The sequence below is a fragment of the Hordeum vulgare genome, chromosome 6H, assembly GCF_904849725.1.
Source record: "Hordeum vulgare subsp. vulgare chromosome 6H, MorexV3_pseudomolecules_assembly, whole genome shotgun sequence".
NCBI classification, from domain to species: Eukaryota; Viridiplantae; Streptophyta; class Magnoliopsida; order Poales; family Poaceae; genus Hordeum; species Hordeum vulgare.
Genome location: NC_058523.1, coordinates 559,070,840 through 559,091,399, shown reverse-complemented (window position 1 = coordinate 559,091,399; position 20,560 = coordinate 559,070,840). Strand labels below are relative to the sequence as shown.

At 42.2% G+C, this 20,560-nt stretch overlaps 2 protein-coding genes across 2 annotated transcripts; both read left to right on the top strand.

Annotated features, from left to right (window-relative positions):
• Positions 1-14,604: 14,604 nt before the first annotated feature.
• LOC123403865 lies at positions 14,605-15,396 on the top strand. Its single transcript, XM_045097783.1, has one exon. The coding sequence runs from the start codon at positions 14,746-14,748 to the stop codon at positions 14,998-15,000; it is 255 nt and encodes an 84-aa protein (XP_044953718.1). The 5' UTR covers positions 14,605-14,745; the 3' UTR covers positions 15,001-15,396.
• A 3,511-nt stretch (positions 15,397-18,907) lies between these two features.
• Positions 18,908-19,468, top strand: LOC123404148. The gene has a single exon (XM_045098068.1). The coding sequence runs from the start codon at positions 19,012-19,014 to the stop codon at positions 19,270-19,272; it is 261 nt and encodes an 86-aa protein (XP_044954003.1). The 5' UTR covers positions 18,908-19,011; the 3' UTR covers positions 19,273-19,468.
• The last annotated feature ends 1,092 nt before the right edge of the window (positions 19,469-20,560 follow it).

Here is a 20,560-nt window from a genome sequence, read left to right as displayed (position 1 = left end):
CACAAAGTAAAGGAGAAAAGCTCAATCGTTGAGCGTGTGCTCAGATTGTCTGAGTACGGCAATCACTTGAATCAAGTGGGAGTTAATCTTCCAGATGAGATAGTGATGGTTCTCCAAAGTCACTGCCACCAAGCTGTGAGAGCTTCGTGATGAACTATAACATATCAAGGATAGATACAATGATCCTTGAGCAATTCGCGATGTTTGACACTGCGAAAGTAGAAATCAAGAAGGAGCATCAATAGTTGATGGTTTGTAAAACCACTAAGTTTCAAGAAAGGCAAGGGCTAGAAGGGATACTTCGTGAAACGGCAAAACAGTTGCTGCACTAATGAAGAGACCCAAGATTAAACCCAAACCCGAGACTAAGTACTTCTGTAATGAGGGGAACAGTCACTGAGGCGGAGCAACCCTAGATACTTGGTAGATAAGAAGGCTGGCAAAAGTCGAAAGAAGTATATTTGATATACATGATGTTGATGTGTACTTTACTAGTACTCCTAGTAGCATGAGGGTATTGGATACCGGTTCGGTTACTGAGTGATTAGTAACACGAAATGAAAGCTACGACATAAACGAAGACTAGCTAAAGGCGAGGTGACGATACGTGTTGGAAGTATTTCCAAGGTTGATATGATCAAACGTCGCACGCTCCCTCTACCATCGGGATTGGTGTTAAACCTAAATAATTGTTATTTGGTACTTGCGTTAAGCATGAACATGATTGGATTGTGTTTATTGCAATACGATTATTCATTTAAAGAGAATAATGGTTACTCTATTTGCTTGAATAATCACCTTCAAATGGTTTATTGAATCTCGATCGTAGTGTTACACATGTTCATGATATTGGTGCCAAAAGATACGAGTTAATAATGATAGTACCACTTACTTGTGGCACTGCCGCTTGAGTCATGTTAGTATAAATTGCATGAAGAGGCTCCATGCTAATGGATCTTTGTACTCACCTGATTTCGAATCACTAGTGACATGCAAATCATACCACATGAGGAAGGCCTAGTTTTCATTGAGATGAAATAAGATAGTAACTTGTTGGAAGTGATACATTTTGATGTATGCAGTCCAATAGGTGCTAAGGCACGCAGTGGATATCATTATGTTCTTACTTCACTGACGATTTGAGTAGATACAGGAGTATTTACTTAATGAATCACAAGTCTGAAATGTTGAAAAGTTCAATTCCGTTTCAGAGTGAAGTTCGTCGTAACAAGAGGATAAATTGTCTACGATATGATCATGGAAATGAATATCTGAGTTACGAGTTTTGGTACGCAGTTAAGACAATGTGGAAATTGTTTCGCAGTTCATGCCACCTGGAACATCATAGTGTGATGATGTGTCTGAACGTCATAGCCACGCACTATTTGGTATGGTGCATACTATGATGTCTCTTATCGAATTACCACTATCGTTTATGGGTTATGCATTAGAGACAACCGCACTCACTTTAAATAGGGCACCACGTATTTCCGTTGAGATGACACAGTATAGACTGAGGGTTAGAGAAATCTAAACTGTCGTTTCTTGAAAGTTTGGGGCTTCGACACTTATGTGAAAAAGTTTCAGTCTGATAAGCTCGAACCCAAAGCGGATAAATGCATCTTCATAGGATATCCAAAACAGTTGGGTACATCTCCTATCTCAGATCCGAAAGCAAAGTGTTTGTTTCTAGAAACATATGCTTTCTCGAGGAAAGGTTTCTCTCGAAAGAATTGAGTGGGAGGGTAGTAGAACTTGATGAGTTTATTGAACCATCACTTCAACCAGTGTGTAGCAGGGCACAAGAAGTTGTTCCTGTGGCGCCTACACCAATTGAAGTGGAAGCTGATGATGGTGATCGTTGAGCTTCGAATCAAGTTACTACAAACCTCGTAGGTCGACAAGGTCGCGTACTGCTGCAGAGTAGTATGGTAACCCTGTCTTGGAGGTCATGTTGTTGAGCAACAGTGAACCTACGAGTTATGGAGAAAGCGATGGTGGGCCCAGATTCCGACAAATGGCTGGAAGCCCTGAAATCCGAGAGAGGATCCATGTGTAAAAACAAAGTGTAGACTTTGGTAGAACTACTTGATGGTCGTAGGACTATTGAAGTAAAATGGATTTTTAAAAGAAGACAGACGATGATGGTGATAAGTCACTATTAAGAAAAGCTCGACTTGTCGCAAAGATGTTTTCGACAAGATCAAACAGTTGACTATGATGAGACTTTCTCACTTGTAGCGATGCTAAAGGTCTGTTAGAATTATGTTAGTTGTTGATGCGTTATTTATGAAATATTGCACGTAGGATGTCAAAACATTGTTTCCTCAACGGTTTCCTTGAGCAAACATTGTATGTGATACAACGAGAAGGTTTTGTCGATCCTAAAGATACTAGCAAGTATGCAAGCTCCAGTGATCCTTCAGTGGACTGGTGCAAGCATCTCGGAGTTGGAATATACACTTTGATGAGATGATCAAAGATTTTGGGTTTGTAAAAGGTTTATGAGAAACTTGTATTTCCAAAGAAGTGAGTGGGAGCACTATAGAATTTATGATAAGTATATGTGGTTGACATATTGTGGATCAGAAGTAATGTAGAATTTCTCTAAAGCATACAAGGTTGTTTGAAAGGAGTTTTCAAAGGAATACCTGGATTGAGCTACTTGAACATTGTGCATCAAAGATCTATGGAGATAGATCGAAAGCGCTTAATGGAAGTTTCAACAAGATGCATGCCTTGACAAGTTTTTGAAGGAGTTCAAAATAGATCAGCAAAGAAGGAGTTCTTGGTTGCGTTGTGAGGTGTGAATTTGAGTAAGACTCAAAACCCGACCCCGGCAGAATAAAGAGAATAGACGAAGGTCGTCTTCTATGCCTTAGCCGTAGAATCTAAAGTATGCCATGCTGAGTACCGCACCTGATGTGTGCCTTGACTCAAAATCTGTTGAGAGGTACAGAAAGTGATCCATGATTGAATCACTGATCAGCGGTCAAAATATATCCTTAGTAACTAATGGACTAAGGAATTTTTCTCGATTATGGAGGTGGTTAAAGAGTTCGTCGTAAAGGGTTACGTCAATGCAAGCTTTGACACTAATCCGAATAACTATGAGTAGTGAAACAGATTCGTATAGTAGAGTAGATATTTGGAGCATTTCCGAATTGCACATAGTAGCAGCATCTATAAGAAGACATAAAGATTTGTAAAGAACGCACGGATCTGAAAGTTTCAGAACCGTTGACTAAAACCTCTCTCACGAGCAAGACGTGATCAGACCCCATAACTATGTGGGTGTTTGATTCGTTGAAATCACATGGTGATGTGAACTAGATTACTCACTCTAGTGCAAGTGGGAGACTGTTGGAAATATGCCCTAGAGGCAATAATAAATTAGTTATTATTATATTTTTTAGTTCATGATAATTGTTTATTATCCATGCTATAATTGTATTGATTGGAAACACAATACTTGTGTGGATACATAGACAAAACACTGTCCCTAGTAAGCCTCTAGTTGACTAGCTCGTTGATCAAAGATGGTCAAGGTTTCCTCGCCATAGGCAAGTGTTGTCACTTGATAACGGGATCACATCATTAGGAGAATCATGTGATGGACTAGACCCAAACTAATAGACGTAGCTGTTGGAATTATGCCCTAGAGGCAATAATACATGTATAGTTATTATTATAATTCCTGTATCAAGATAATAGTTTATTATCCATGCTATAATTGTATTGAATGAAGACTCATTTACATGTGTGGATACATAGACAAAACACCGTCCCTAGCATGCCTCTAGTTGGCTAGCCAGTTGATCAATGATAGTCAGTGTCTTCTGATTATGAACAAAGTGTTGTTGCTTGATAACTCGATCACGTCATTAGGAGAATCACGTGATGGACTAGACCCAAACTAATAGACGTAGCATGTTGATCGTGTCTTTTTGTTGCTACTGTTTTCTGCGTGTCAAGTATTTATTCCTATGACCATGAGATCATATAACTCACTGACACCGGAGGAATGCTTTATGTGTATCAAACGTCGCAACGTAACTGGGTGACTATAAAGATGCTCTACAGGTATCTCCGAAGGTGTTAGTTGAGTTAGTATGGATCAAGACTGGGATTTGTCACTCCGTGTGACGGAGAGGTATCTCGGGGCCCACTCGGTAATACAACATCACACACAAGCCTTGCAAGCAATGTAACTTAGTGTAAGTTGCGGGATCTTGTATTACGGAACGAGTAAAGAGACTTGCCGGTAAACGAGATTGAAATAGGTATACGGATGCTGACGATCGAATCTCGGGCAAGTAACATACCGAAGGACAAAGGGAATGACATACGGGATTATACGAATCCTTGGCACTGAGGTTCAAACGATAAAGATCTTCGTAGAATATGTAGGATCCAATATGGGCATCCAGGTCCCGCTATTGGATATTGACCGAGGAGTCTCTCGGGTCATGTCTACATAGTTCTCGAACCCGCAGGGTCTGCACACTTAAGGTTCGACGTTGTTTTATGCGTATTTGAGTTATATGGTTGGTTACCGAATGTTGTTTGGAGTCCCGGATGAGATCACGGACGTCACGAGGGTTTCCGGAATGGTCCGGAAACGAAGATTGATATATAGGATGACCTCATTTGATTACCGGAAGGTTTTCGGAGTTACCGGGAATGTACCGGGAATGACGAATGGGTTTCGGGAGTTCACCGGAGGGGGGCAACCCACTCCGGGGAAGCCCATAGGCTTTTGGGGGACACACCAGCCCTTAGTGGGCTGGTGGGACAGCCCCAAGGGAGCCTATGCGCCAAGATAAGAAAATCAAAGGAAAAGAAAAAAAAAAGAGGGAAGAAGTGGGAAGGGAAGGGGACTCCTCCCACCAAACCAAGTCCAACTCGGTTTGGGGGGGAGTCCTCCCCCCCTTGGCTCGGCCGACCCCTTGGGAGTCCCTTGGACCCCAAGGCAAGGTCCCCCTCCCTCCTCCTATATATATGGGGCTTTTAGGGCAGATTTGAGACGACTTTCTCACGGCTGCCCGACCACATACCTCCATAGTTTTTCCTCTAGATCGTGTTTCTGCGGAGCTCGGGCGGAGCCCTGCTGAGACAAGATCATCACCAACCTCCGGAGCGCCGTCACGCTGCCGGAGAACTCTTCTACCTCTCCGTCTCTCTTGCTGGATCAAGAAGGCCGAGATCATCGTCGAGCTGTACGTGTGCTGAACGCGGAGGTGCCGTCCGTTCGGTACTAGATCGTGGGACTGATCGCGGGATTGTTCGCGGGGCGGATCGAGGGACGTGAGGACGTTCCACTACATCAACCGCGTTCTCTAAACGCTTCTGCTGTACGATCTACAAGGGTACGTAGATCACTCATCCCCTCTCGTAGATGGACATCACCATGATAGGTCTTCGTGCGCGTAGGAAAATTTTTGTTTCCCATGCGACGTTCTCCAACAGTGGCATCATGAGCTAGGTTCATGCGTAGATGTCTTCTCGAGTAGAACACAAAAGGTTTTGTGGGCGGTGATGTGCGTTTTGCTGCCCTCCTTAGTCTTTTCTTAATTCCGCGGTATTGTTGGATTGAAGCGGCTTGGACCGACATTACTCGTACGCTTACGAGAGACTGGTTTCATCGTTACGAGTAACCCCCTTTGCTCAAAGATGACTGGCAAGTGACGGTTTCTCCAACTTTAGTTGAATCGGATTTGACCGAGGAGGTCCTTGGATGAGGTTAAATAGCAACTCATATATCTCCGTTGTGGTGTTTGCGTAAGTAAGATGCGATCCTACTAGATACCCTTGGTCACCACGTAAAACTTGCAACAACAAAATTAGAGGACGTCTAACTTGTTTTTGCAGGGTATGATTGTGATGTGATATGGCCAATGATGTGATGTGATATATTGGATGTATGAGATGATCATGTTGTAATAGAAATATCGACTTGCACGTCGATGGTACGGCAACCGGCAGGAGCCATAGGGTTGTCTTTATACTAACATATTTGTGCTTGCAGATGCGTTTACTATTTTGCTAGGATGTAGCTTTAGTAGTAATAGCATAAGTAGCACGACAACCCCGATGGCAACACGTTGATGGATGATCATGGTGTGGCGCCGGTGACAAGAAGATCGTGCCGGTGCTTTGGTGATGGAGATCAAGAAGCACGTGATGATGGCCATATCATGTCACTTATGAATTGCATGTGATGTTAATCCTTTTATGCACCTTATTTTGCTTAGAACGACGGTAGCATTATGAGGTGATCTATCACTAAAATTTCAAGACGAAATTGTGTTCTCCCCGACTGTGCACCGTTGCTACAGTTCGTCGTTTCGAGACACCACGTGATGATCGGGTGTGATAGACTCAACGTTCACATACAACGGGTGCAAAACAGTTGCGCACGCGGAACACTCGGGTTAAGCTTGACGAGCCTAGCATGTGCAGACATGGCCTCGGAACACATGAGAGCGAAAGGTCGATCATGAATCATATAGTTGATGTGATTAGCATAGGGATGCTTACCACTGAAACTACTCTCGACTCACGTGATGATCGGACTTGGGATAGTGTAAGTGGATCATGAACCACTCAAATGACTAGAGAGATGTACTTTTTGAGTGGGAGTTTAGCATATAATTTGATTAAGTTGAACTCTAATTATCTTGAACATAGTCTAAGCCCACTTTGAATATATTTGTGTTGTAGATCATGGCTCACGCAAGTGTCATCCTGAATTTTAATACGTTCCTAGAGAAAGCTAAGTTGAAAGATGATGGAAGCAACTTTGTAGACTGGGCTTGTAATCTTAAGCTAATCTTACAAGCTGGAAAGAAGGATTATGTCCTTAATGCTGCGCTAGGAGATGAACCACCCGCTGCGGCTGATCAGGATGTTAAGAACGCTTGGTTAGCACGTAAGGAGGACTACTCAATAGTTCAATGTGCAGTCTTGTATGGCTTAGAGCCGGGACTTCAACGTCGCTTTGAGCGTCATGGAGCATTTGAGATGTTCCAGGAGTTGAAGTTTATCTTTCAGAAGAACGCCCGGATCGAGAGGTATGAGACCTCCGATAAATTCTATGCTTGCAAGATGGAGGAAAACTCGTCTGTCAGTGAACATGTGCTCAAAATGTCTGGGTACTCAAACCGTCTAGCTGAACTGGGGATTGAACTCCCGCAAGAAGCTATCACTGACAGAATCCTCCAATCACTGCCGCCAAGCTATAAAGGCTTTGTGTTGAACTACAACATGCAAGGGATGAACAAGTCTCCCGGCGAGTTGTTTGCGATGCTGAAAGTCGCAGAGTCTGAACTCCGTAAAGAGCATCAAGTGTTGATGGTGAGCAAGACCACTAGTTTCAAGAGAGACGGCAAAGGCAAGAAGGGCAATTCGAAGAAGAGCGGCAAGCCTGTTGCCAATCCGCCGAAGAAACCCAAGGCTGGACCTAAGCCTGAAACAGAGTGCTTCTATTGCAAGGGTATGGGTCACTGGAAGCGCAATTGCCCCAAGTATCTGGCAGATAAGAAGGCGGGCAAAGAAAAATCAGGTATATTTGATATACATGTTATTGATGTGTACTTAACCGGCTCTCGTAGTAGTGCCTGGGTATTCGATACCGGTTCTGTTGCTCACATTTGCAACTCGAAGCAGGAACTGCGGAATAGACGAAGGCTGGCGAAAGACGAAGTGACGATGCGCGTAGGAAACGGTTCCAAGGTTGATGCAATCGCCGTCGGCACCGTGTCACTTCAACTACCATCGGGATTAGTGATGAACTTAAATCATTGTTATTTAGTGCCTGCGTTGAGCATGAACATTATATCTGGATCTTGTTTATTGCGAGACGGTTACTCTTTTAAGTCTGAGAATAATGGTTGTTCTATTTCTATGAGTAACATCTTTTATGGTCATGCACCGAATGTGAGAGGATTGTTCATATTGAATCTCGATAGCGATACGCATATACATAACATTGAGACCAAAAGAGTTAGAGTAAACAATGATAGCGCCATATTTTTGTGGCACTGCCGCTTGGGTCATATTGGTGTAAAGCGCATGAAGAAACTCCATGCTGATGGACTTTTGGAGTCACTTGACTTTGATTCACTTGACACGTGCGAACCATGCCTCATGGGCAAGATGACTAAAACTCCGTTCTCCGGAACAATGGAGCGTGCAAGTGACTTGTTGGAAATCATACATACCGATGTGTGTGGTCCGATGAGCGTGGAGGCACGCGGCGGATATCGTTATTTTCTCACCTTCACTGACGATTTAAGTAGATATGGTTATGTCTACTTGATGAAGCACAAGTCTGAAACATTTGAAAAGTTCAAGCAATTTCAGAGTGAAGTAGAAAATCATCGTAACAAGAAGATCAAGTTCCTACGGTCTGATCGTGGGGGTGAATATCTGAGTTTCGAGTTTGGTACTCACTTAAGACAATGTGGAATTGTTTCGCAGTTAACACCGCCTGGAACACCACAGCGTAATGGTGTGTCCGAACGTCGTAATCGTACTTTGTTAGAGATGGTGCGATCTATGATGTCTCTTACTGATTTGCCGTTATCATTTTGGGGTTATGCATTAGAAACAGCTGCATTCACTTTAAATAGGGCACCATCAAAATCCGTTGAGACGACACCATACGAACTGTGGTATGGCAAAAGACCAAAGTTGTCGTTTCTTAAAGTTTGGGGATGTGATGCTTATGTCAAAAAGCTTCAGCCTGAAAAGCTGGAACCCAAAGCGGAAAAGTGCGTCTTCATAGGTTACCCAAAGGAGACAGTTGGGTACATCTTCTATCTCAAATCCGAGGGCAAAGTGTTTGTTGCTAAGAACGGAACTTTTCTCGAGAAGGAGTTTCTCTCGAGAGAATTGAGTGGGAGGAAGATAGAACTTGACGAGGTTGTCGAACCTCTCATCCCTCTGGATGGTGGCGCAGGGCAAGGGGAAACCTCTGTCGTTGCGACGCCGGTTGAGGAGGAAGTTAATGATGATGATCATGAAACTCCAGTTCAAGTTTCTGTTGAACCACGCAGGTCGACGAGATCACGCGCTGCTCCAGAGTGGTACGGTAATCCCGTCTTGTCAATCATGTTGTTAGACAACAATGAACCTGCAAATTATGAAGAAGCAATGGTGGGCCCAGATTCCAACAAATGGCTAGAAGCCATGAAATCCGAGATAGGATCCATGTATGAGAACAAAGTGTGGACTTTGGAGATACTACCTGAAGGCCGCAAGGCTATTCAGAACAAATGGATCTTTAAGAAGAAGACGGACGCTGACGGTAATGTGACCGTTTATAAAGCTCGACTTGTGGCAAAGGGTTTTTCACAAGTTCCAGGAGTTGACTACGATGAGACCTTCTCACCCGTAGCGATGCTTAAGTCCGTCAGAATCATGTTAGCAATAGCTGCATTTTTCGATTATGAAATCTGGCACATGGATGTCAAAACGGCATTCCTTAATGGTTTCCTTAAGGAAGAGTTGTATATGATGCAACCCGAAGGTTTTGTCGATCCTGAAAATGCTGACAAGGTGTGCAAGCTCCAGCGATCCATTTATGGACTGGTGCAAGCATCTCGGAGTTGGAACAAGCGCTTTGATGAGGTGATCAAAGCATTTGGGTTTATACAAGTGGTTGGAGAATCTTGTATTTACAAGAAAGTGAGTGGGAGCTCTGTGGCATTTCTAATATTATATGTGGATGACATATTGCTGATTGGAAACAACGTAGAGCTTTTGGAGAGCATAAAAGGTTACTTGAATAAAAGTTTCTCTATGAAGGACCTAGGAGAAGCTGCTTACATTCTAGGCATTAAGATCTATAGGGATAGATCAAAACGCCTGATAGGACTTTCACAAAGCACATACCTTGATAAAGTTTTGAAGAGGTTCAAAATGGAACAGTCCAAGAAAGGGTTCTTGCCAGTGTTACAAGGTACGAGATTGAGTAAGACTCAGTGCCCAGCAACTGATGAAGATAGAGAGCATATGCGCTCCGTCCCCTATGCTTCAGCCGTAGGCTCTATCATGTATGCAATGTTGTGCACTAGACCGGATGTTAGCCTGGCCATAAGTATGGCAGGTAGGTTCCAGAGTAATCCAGGAGTGGATCACTGGACGGCGGTCAAGAATATCCTGAAGTACCTGAAAAGGACTAAGGAGATGTTTCTCGTGTATGGAGGTGACGAAGAGCTCGCCGTAAAAGGTTACGTCGATGCAAGCTTTGACACAGATCCGGACGACTCTAAGTCGCAAACCGGATACGTATTTATTCTTAATGGGGGTGCAGTAAGCTGGTGCAGTTCCAAGCAAAGCGTCGTAGCAGATTCTACATGTGAAGCGGAGTACATGGCTGCCTCGGAGGCGGCTAAGGAGGGTGTCTGGATGAAGCAGTTCATGACGGATCTTGGAGTGGTGCCAAGTGCACTGGATCCAATAACCTTGTTCTATGACAACACTGGTGCCATTGCCTTAGCAAAGGAACCAAGGTTTCACAAGAAGACCAGACACATCAAACGACGCTTCAACCTCATCCGCGACTACGTCGAGGAGGAGGACGTAAATATATGCAAAGTGCACACGGATCTGAATGTAGCAGACCCGCTGACTAAACCTCTTCCACGGCCAAAACATGATCGACACCAGAACTGTATGGGTGTTAGATTTATTACAATGTAATTCACATGGTGATGTGAGGGCTAGATTATTGACTCTAGTGCAAGTGGGAGACTGTTGGAATTATGCCCTAGAGGCAATAATACATGTATAGTTATTATTATAATTCCTGTATCAAGATAATAGTTTATTATCCATGCTATAATTGTATTGAATGAAGACTCATTTACATGTGTGGATACATAGACAAAACACCGTCCCTAGCATGCCTCTAGTTGGCTAGCCAGTTGATCAATGATAGTCAGTGTCTTCTGATTATGAACAAAGTGTTGTTGCTTGATAACTCGATCACGTCATTAGGAGAATCACGTGATGGACTAGACCCAAACTAATAGACGTAGCATGTTGATCGTGTCTTTTTGTTGCTACTGTTTTCTGCGTGTCAAGTATTTATTCCTATGACCATGAGATCATATAACTCACTGACACCGGAGGAATGCTTTGTGTGTATCAAACGTCGCAACGTAACTGGGTGACTATAAAGATGCTCTACAGGTATCTCCGAAGGTGTTAGTTGAGTTAGTATGGATCAAGACTGGGATTTGTCACTCCGTGTGACGGAGAGGTATCTCGGGGCCCACTCGGTAATACAACATCACACACAAGCCTTGCAAGCAATGTAACTTAGTGTAAGTTGCGGGATCTTGTATTACGGAACGAGTAAAGAGACTTGCCGGTAAACGAGATTGAAATAGGTATACGGATGCTGACGATCGAATCTCGGGCAAGTAACATACCGAAGGACAAAGGGAATGACATACGGGATTATACGAATCCTTGGCACTGAGGTTCAAACGATAAAGATCTTCGTAGAATATGTAGGATCCAATATGGGCATCCAGGTCCCGCTATTGGATATTGACCGAGGAGTCTCTCGGGTCATGTCTACATAGTTCTCGAACCCGCAGGGTCTGCACACTTAAGGTTCGACGTTGTTTTATGCGTATTTGTTTTTCTTTTCTCTTTGATTTTCTTTTCTAGGCGCATAGGGCCCTTTTGGGCTGTCCCACCAGCCCACTAAGGGCTGGTGCGCCACCCTCAAGGCCTATGGGCTTCCCCGGGGTGGGTTTCCCCCCCCCCCCCGGTGAACTCCCGGAACCCATTCGTCATTCCCGGTACATTCCCGGTAACTCCGAAAACCTTCCGGTAATCAAATGAGGTCATCCTATATATCAATCTTCGTTTCCGGACCATTCCGGAAACCCTCGTGATGTCCATGATCTCATCCGGGACTCCGAACAACATTCGGTAACCAACAATATAACTCAAATACGCATAAAACAACATCGAACCTTAAGTGTGCAGACCCTGCGGGTTCGAGAACTATGTAGACATGACCCGAGAGACTCCTCGGTCAATATCCAATAGCGGGACCTGGATGCCCATATTGGATCCTACATATTCTACGAAGATCTTATCGTTTGAACCTCAGTGCCAAGGATTCATATAATCCCGTATGTCATTCCCTTTGTCCTTCGGTATGTTACTTGCCCGAGATTCGATCGTCAGTATCCGCATACCTATTTAAATCTCGTTTACCGGCAAGTCTCTTTACTCGTTCCATAATACAAGATCCCGCAACTTACACTAAGTCACATTGCTTGCAAGGCTTGTGTGTGATGCTGTATTACCGAGTGGGCCCTGAGATACCTCTCCGTCACACGGAGTGACAAATTCCAGTCTTGATCCATACTAACTCAACGAACATCTTCGGAGATACCTGTAGAGCATCTTTATAGTCACCCAGTTACGTTGCGACGTTTGATACACACAAAGCATTCCTCCGGTGTCCGTGAGTTATATGATCTCATGGTCATAGGAACAAATACTTGACACGCAGAAAATAGTAGCAACAAAATGACACGATCAACATGCTACGTCTATTAGTTTGGGTCTAGTCCATCACATGATTCTCCTAATGATGTGATCCCGTTATCAAGTGACAACACTTGCCTATGGCCAGGAAACCTTGACCATCTTTGATCAACGAGCTAGTCAACTAGAGGCTTACTAGGGACAGTGTTTTGTCTATGTATCCACACAAGTATTGTGTTTCCAATCAATACAATTATAGCATGGATAATAAACAATTATCATAAACTAAAAAATATAATAATAACTAATTTATTATTGCCTCTAGGGCATATTTCCAACACAGAATTAGCTAGCAACTTTGCCTCCAAATTTCCTCATACTCGACGGCGATAAAGACTCTTAATGTACGTCTAGAAAGACGTGTTAGTTTTATTAGGAATTTATAAAAACTTTGTCAACTATGATCACAGTAATAAAAATAAAATTTAAATATTCATGTATCATAGATATTATACTGACAAATAGCATAACTTATTTATAAATTATTCAAGTAATTTAAAAATATTCACACTTTTATTAATATTTGTTTATAATAACTTTCACGCGTGACACATATTCATAAGTTTTACATAACTGCAATATACTCAGATGTAAATATTTATAATAGTAAAATAATTTTAAATTTTGCATTGTTATGAATATTTTTTGTTATGTGAAAAATTCTTAAACAACAAACTTAGGAATTACAAAATGTGCATATAATATTTACATTTTTGTATAATAAAAATATAATTCTAAATTGTGATTTTTCTTTTCGATATTATAAACTATACAAATATTTTATAATAAGAAACATAATTTAGTTTGTATGATTTGTCCAAAAATAGTACATTTATACTATTTAAAATTACTTGAACATTATGCTAAATAAGTTATATTTTATATGTATTTGTATTTATAACACATTAGTCTTTCAACTTTATATTTATTACTATCATTATAATTTACGTACTTTTGTAAATTTAAGAAAAAAACTAACATTGACCGCAATGATTCGAGCCCATTAAAACCATATGAGTATCCCTAAAAAATATGTGCGTCGGTTTATTTATATAGATATGACATTTAAACACTTTGTACACCTAATCTTAATCGGATGGACGGCTAGCACACGTTGTCCGCTATCGCGTGAAAGCTAATCCAAATCATTTGTACAACAAATTTTAACTGAGTTTTTTCTTTGTGTTGAGATGTGGGTCCACTGGTCATAGAGAGATATATAAAGCAAGTCTTTTGTTAAAAGTGTCTCTCACGCCATGTGTGCATGCTAATCAAAATGGCGTGTCATGTCAGCGCATTATACGTCATGTAGATAGGATTATCACTGTATTTGAACGTTTGTGCCCAGTTCTAGAACCAGTTCTATATATTTTTGAAATTCAAGCATCAAAATGAACATCAGTGACAAGTTTAAACACCATCGATAATATTACCTCTTTTCTCGCCGTGCAGCAATGCGCGCGTCTCTAGTAAACCAGCATGCCGATGCAATATGGATACCCTTCGAGTCCCTTGCCACCATTGCTTGACATCCTTTTTTGTTAGGTTACGACGTGCGCCAGTTAGGCCAAAACAAGTGAGCTTCCCGTGGGAAGCATGCGTGCTGTCCTGAGTGATTGTGGTACTAGCAGCGTAGTGAAGCAGGACGGCCAGTGGGAGGAAGTATTAATTGAGCACGTTTTGCAGGCCCGTGCCTGACACTAGCAAGTTACTGTGTTAGTGTTAGGCCACGCAATGTATGCGTCGTGTAGTGCGTCCACGTGCCTATGATTGCTGCACAGTGGCGGAGGTGAACGTACGTGGCACCATCAGACAAGAAGAGAGAAGATACTACTTGCAGAGGAAGGGAGCACGTGGCACATGCCAAGTGGGTTCCCTTGGGCGTGATAGGAGAGCGACTGAAATGAACTGGAAGGAAGCTGCGTGCGCACGCGCAAACGCGGGCGGCCACTAATCGTCCATCGATCGCGAGCTCCACCACTCAACTCCTTCTGACGCCGGTTGGCCTCGCCGTCGCCGTCGCCGGCTTTATATAAACAACAAACACAGAGCTGCTCTCTTCTCATCGTTGAACCCACCACCACCAAACACACAGCTGCACCACAAACCTCTCTGCAACTGCAACTGACCATACGAGAAGACACGACACATCGGCACCCACCAGCCATGGCCCCCGACGAGAGATCCTGCGCCGTCCTCCGCTTCGCCGCCGACGAGGCGGCCCCGCCGGAGACCCTCCACCTCGTGCTCATGCAGCGGCTCCGCCTCCGCCGCGCGGCGCAGGGTTGGCTACGCCCCATCGCCGAGGAGGAAGACTTCGCTGGCAGCAGCAACGAACACGACGACAACGTCCTCGCGCGCTCGCCCAGCGCACACAGCAGCAGCGCAACCGTCCACCTTGGCCAGTGTCGTCGTGGATGAGCTGGATCAACTAGACACAGTGTTTAGCACTACTAGCTAGTAGGAAGTCGATCTCCTCTGTATCCGTGGTATGTGAATGTACTCCGCAGTTCATGCGTGCGAGCTGTAATTAGCACATCCATTTTATCTGCCATCAATGGATACTGCTGCAACAACTGTGAGAATTTGCTGGCTGTCAACCATGCTGATGCTAGTGAAGATCTCTTTCTTGCTCCTTGTTCAGCTCTGAACCTGAAGAAAACTCTGCTTCTTCTGTGCACCGCTCTCGACTCGCGAAGACATATTACGTGTAATCCGTTTTCACCGTTTTTTTTTATCTTTTGGGTCAGTCCATGCCATTCCTTCTTCTACACTTTGGAAAATACGGACGACTTTTGGTCTTCTTTTACGAATCAATCCCCTGAATTAGGCCCTGTTTGGAACCACACAAATTATACAATTCGGTTTTTATAATCTATTATGTCTTCAAACAGAACAGATTATATTGCAGTTTATAAAAACTAGACGGACAGATTATTAAAAACTCATAATCTACTCTATCCCAGCTAAAATCAGATTATGGATCAGTAATGACCCATTATCCTTGGAAACTTAGAGATAATTACCTACTGCCACCGTCACCGTCCTCCAAACATATCCACCTAGATTATTACCTTTGCAGTTAAAAAATAGAGGGCACACATGTCATTGTATAATATAAAACCTGAATTACAGTTTATATAATCTGACCTTCAAACATGTCCACCTACATTATTTTCATAAACCAGATTATATAATCTATCTTCATAATCCAGATTATTATAATCTATTGTGGTTTCAACAGGGCCTTAACCAGTGACGAAGCTTGAAAAAAGGTTTAACGGGGTCAATGTCTATCATAATGGGGTCATCATTTATAAATGAGTAATGATTAGTGCTAAATTAGTGAAAGAGTTGCTAATTTTACTGGGGTCAATTGACCCAATTGCCTACAATGGAGCTCCGTCCCTGTAATTAACTAACTTTTTTTGACATAGATCGGAATTAACTAACTAGTCGTCTTAGAAGCAACAAGAAAGGAATAAAGAAGTACTCCAATTTATCCAGAGGCACCATCTCCTATTAGCACTAGATCGTACATCACACATGTGTGCAAATGCATTGGTTTATCGTCCGACATTAACTAGTTCAGAAATTCACACTCAATTCATCAAGTTCATGTAGAAAGCAAGCGATCGCTAACCTTCCACTTCTCTTCTGCTTCCATAGATTGGCTAATTATTTTGCATCAGTTTCAATAATCATCCTTCTAAGTCGCATTTCACAGGCCAATCGAGCCCAATCTCTAACAACGCAAGTTTTTATGAAAAAAGTGTTTGATGCATGTTCATATATTGCTTTTCAATATTATCTGGCCTGGGCTTTTCTATATATATTAATTAGTGCAAACAACGAGAGAAATGAATAGTTGTACTAAAATTAGACTTTAAAATGTTATTTCTTATATTTCAAAGTAGCACAATATATTATATCCTACAATCAACTGATTTGAGGAGAGATAGAGAATTAGTATAATTTTCAGCTCTGGATTTTATTAATTTTTCTAAATGGGGTTCATGTAAAACAATTTTAATAGAAAAAGGCAGTTACGCGATTAGATACACTCTCACCTCCGATCTTTGTTTTTATAGTAAATCTAATTAAAACCATTATAAATACACGAATGTAAGATTCCACACTTCAAGATCCAATATTCTCACACTCAAATCTTGATTTCCAGTAATACAATATCCGCATGCCGTAATTATATTATTATCATGATTCAAATTCTTTTTATGAGGACCATATATTCTGAAACTTATTTTTGTATCCTATTATTTGTACAATATTTATTATTTATATTGAGCTTTTTTACCTTTTCCAATTTACTTGTTTTATCACAAAATATTTGTTATTTTCCTATTAATACATCTTAGCATTATGATGCTTTTATTTTTATTTTATTGTTTTTTCTCAAAGGACTAGAAAATAACTATTTCTCAGATAATTATAATATCTATCAAATATGTGAACATAAAGGTTCGTACAAGTACAAAGATTGAAAAGGTTTTATCATTACAAATGCTCCTTTTGTGTTAAGATGAAGATTGAAGGCATATTTTCTTTTGGTGATTTTAGTTTGACACATTAAATAATTTCTTCCCCTAACTCTTAGTAAAATCATAATATCACATTCGTCGATGAATTAAGGTATGTGGAGGAATATATATTATGATATTTCTATATGTAGTGACATCTAAATATCTAGATATCTAAATATTATGTGTTTGTCAAATCAGGTGTGTGACTGAATATATATTAAGAAGTTAAATTTGAATCACAATCCAAAAATGAACATGGCACCATTTTTAATGCATAATTAAGGGTAACACCATAATTAAGAAGTTAAATTTGCATCATAAGCCAAAAATGAACGTGACAACATTTTTAAGCATAATCAAGAGTTTAATTTGCATCACAAGCGGAAAATGAACTGACAACATTTATGCAAAATAGTTGTAGCTTGCGATCATTGATGCATCGTCTCGCCGTCGTGCTCTTGACCATCTTTTAGACATTCAATTCATTATAAACTATTTATTGAATATAATTTAAATGTGAGCCAGACAAATATCTTGTTTAACTATTTTATGTATATGTGTACCTTGTATCTAACAAATATATGAAAGAATTAGTAGCATGTCATGCATGGGCCCATGGGCTAGTGGGTCCCATCAGTCATTTGGTGAGCCTCTTAGTCGGTCCCAGACGTCAAATGTGGGTTTCGGTAGCCAGCTGCATTTGCCACACAATATGTGGGTCTCACACGTTAGTTTAGTTATGCTATGCGGCTTAGACACAAAATTAACATTTGTACACGACATGCAAGCCAAATTACCGAGATGTCTATCCAGTCACGTCTATTCAAGCATATAACCTTATTAGCTTGGTCATGTCAGACCTGAAATAAGAGCATGAATAGAGCTATACATTTTTATGGCCATTTGGTGAAATGGAATGTTAACCTTCTCAGAAGAAATTGTCATAATGTCATAGGGTCAAGACCTTTTTAGACACACCATGATCATGTGGCAATTTTTGGTCATAGAACTATGAACAATTTGACCCCTGTTCAATATATTTTGTTATAAACGTGCATATTTCTTGTAATGTCGAAGAGGGGTTGCCACCTTGGGAGAGGTCTTGTGGCAGCGCCAGGGTTTGGGAGGGGCGCGTTTTTTTTTTTTTTGTATTTTGCAGCAATGGAACGGTACCTAACAAAGATACACACACCTACATAGGAGATTTTGTTCATGAACCTTGCAAAACACGTACGCATACAAGCAAACAACCATGCACGTGTATGCACGCACGCACGCTCTGCTTCTAGATGTTTTTTGGTTCAAACAAGAAAAAAAACGTGTTACTTTTTGTAGGATCAGTAGTGCCTGGTAGCATCGTTAACTTTTGCACGAGAGCTAGCTGAGCTGACTAGCGAGTAACAGAAATACAAAATGAAAGCAACAAAAAGAGGGTGCAATTATTTTGAAAAAGTGAGGAGGGAGCAAGATTGTAACTGTGATTCGAAAGCGACGTCCGTCGTTTAATTAACGGTAGATATATGGCTGAATTAGGCCGAAACGGGTGAGCTGTTGTGGCAATTAGAGTATGTATTTGCATGTCAATTAGCGCTATAAAGTTGGAAGTATAAGTAACACGATTGAAAGCACGTTTTGCATGCCCGTGGCTGAAACTGGCATGTTAGGCCACGTAATGTGTAGTAGGAGCACACGTCCACGTGCATATGATGGATGCAGAGGAGTGGACGATACGTACGTGGCACGATCGGACAAGTAGAAGAGATAAGATACTGCTCTGCTCCGCTCTGCATCTGCATCTGCTTAACTGACGGTCCACCACCCACCACCGCGCGGCTGCAGCAGGCGAAGCAACCTCTCCGCGCACCGGTGTAGTGTAGCCATCAAATCGATCATGGCCCCCGCCGAGAGATCCTGCGGCCTGGGACGCTTCGCCGCGGACGAGGCGGCCCCGCCGGAGACGCTCCACGTCGTGCGGCTGCAGCGGCTCCGCCTCCGTCGCGCGGCGGAGGGATGCCTCCACCCAATCGCCGAGGATGAGGAATACGGTGGCAACAGCCGAGATGACAACGACGACGACGTCCCCGCCGCCACGCTCGTTGTCCACACCAGCACAACTACGGCCGTCCATCTTGAGCAAAGCCGTCGTCGATAGGCTGGATCATTTACATGTTTACTAGTACTCCTCTGTAGGTTGTGGTATGTGTATCTTCTCCCCTGCAGTTCATGCGTGCGACCTGTAATTACTCCATCCATGAATTGATGATGCGAGTTGCTTATTTTGCTGCCGACGGCTCACAAACTTTGCCGCAACAACTGTTCTAAATTTGCTGCCAATCTGTCATGCTAGTGAAGACTGGAGAGCTTATCTCATTCTTGATCTTTGCTCTGCTCTCCCCTATCAAGTTTGAACCTATGAGCAGCTCCAACGCGCCGATTTAAGCAAACATATGTTTTTTTTTTGCCTGACTGAGTCGGCTGTCTGCTCGTCGCCACCTCTCTTTATGTTTGGGTCAGCAATGCGTTCGATGCACAAACCCATTTAATGTCCACACAAAACACATTTAATGCCCACACAAAATTTTAAAAAGATCAACGATTACACATCATGTGAGTGGCCATGTCATCGTCCAAATTTTATACCTACGGCATTGCCAATGACTGGTATAGATGTCAGCCTCCAAAAAAACCATCGCACAATTTATGCTGACGCATTTGCGAGCAAACAACGCACATACCAGCATATAAATAAGGGCAGAAGTTTGATCATGCCATCTCAACCATGATCATGCCAGCACACTTACCACTTACCGCATTCATTTAATCTCCCTTGTCTTGTCGACGCTTCTTTTCTCTTGTGTCCTTCTTGCTCATCATGCCTTCCAAGGTGGCATGTAAGGCAATTGATGCCGCATTATGTTTGTCCTCCTTCTTGAGGTTGGTCGCGACCATGGCTTCTCTCTATCCCCATGCTCCTCGACGGCTTCCTCCCCCTCACGTCCTTTGACAGCGGCATATTGTGTCTTGAACATCTCCTCTCCGTTGATGACCATCCAATAATGAATGAGGTTGAAGGACTTACCATCAGATTGGGCTTAAATGCCTCTAAATAAACAACATGCAAGCATACGAGCAAATGGACATGCAAGCATAACGGAAATGAATACAGAAAGTGACACATGTAAACCATATCTTTGATACCAAGGTCACTCACGGAACGTGTCTGGATGCTCTCAAGGGTTACACAAAACTTATTGCACTTTTGTTGTATCACCCTCCATCGCTTCGAGACACACACTTGATATGTCTCCAACGTATCTACTTTTTCAAACACGTTTGCTCTTGTTTTGAACTCTAATTTGCATAATTTAAATGAAATTAATTCGGACTCCAACGTATATACATCAAGGGGGTTAAGGGAGTGGAAACAACAATCAGGGGTT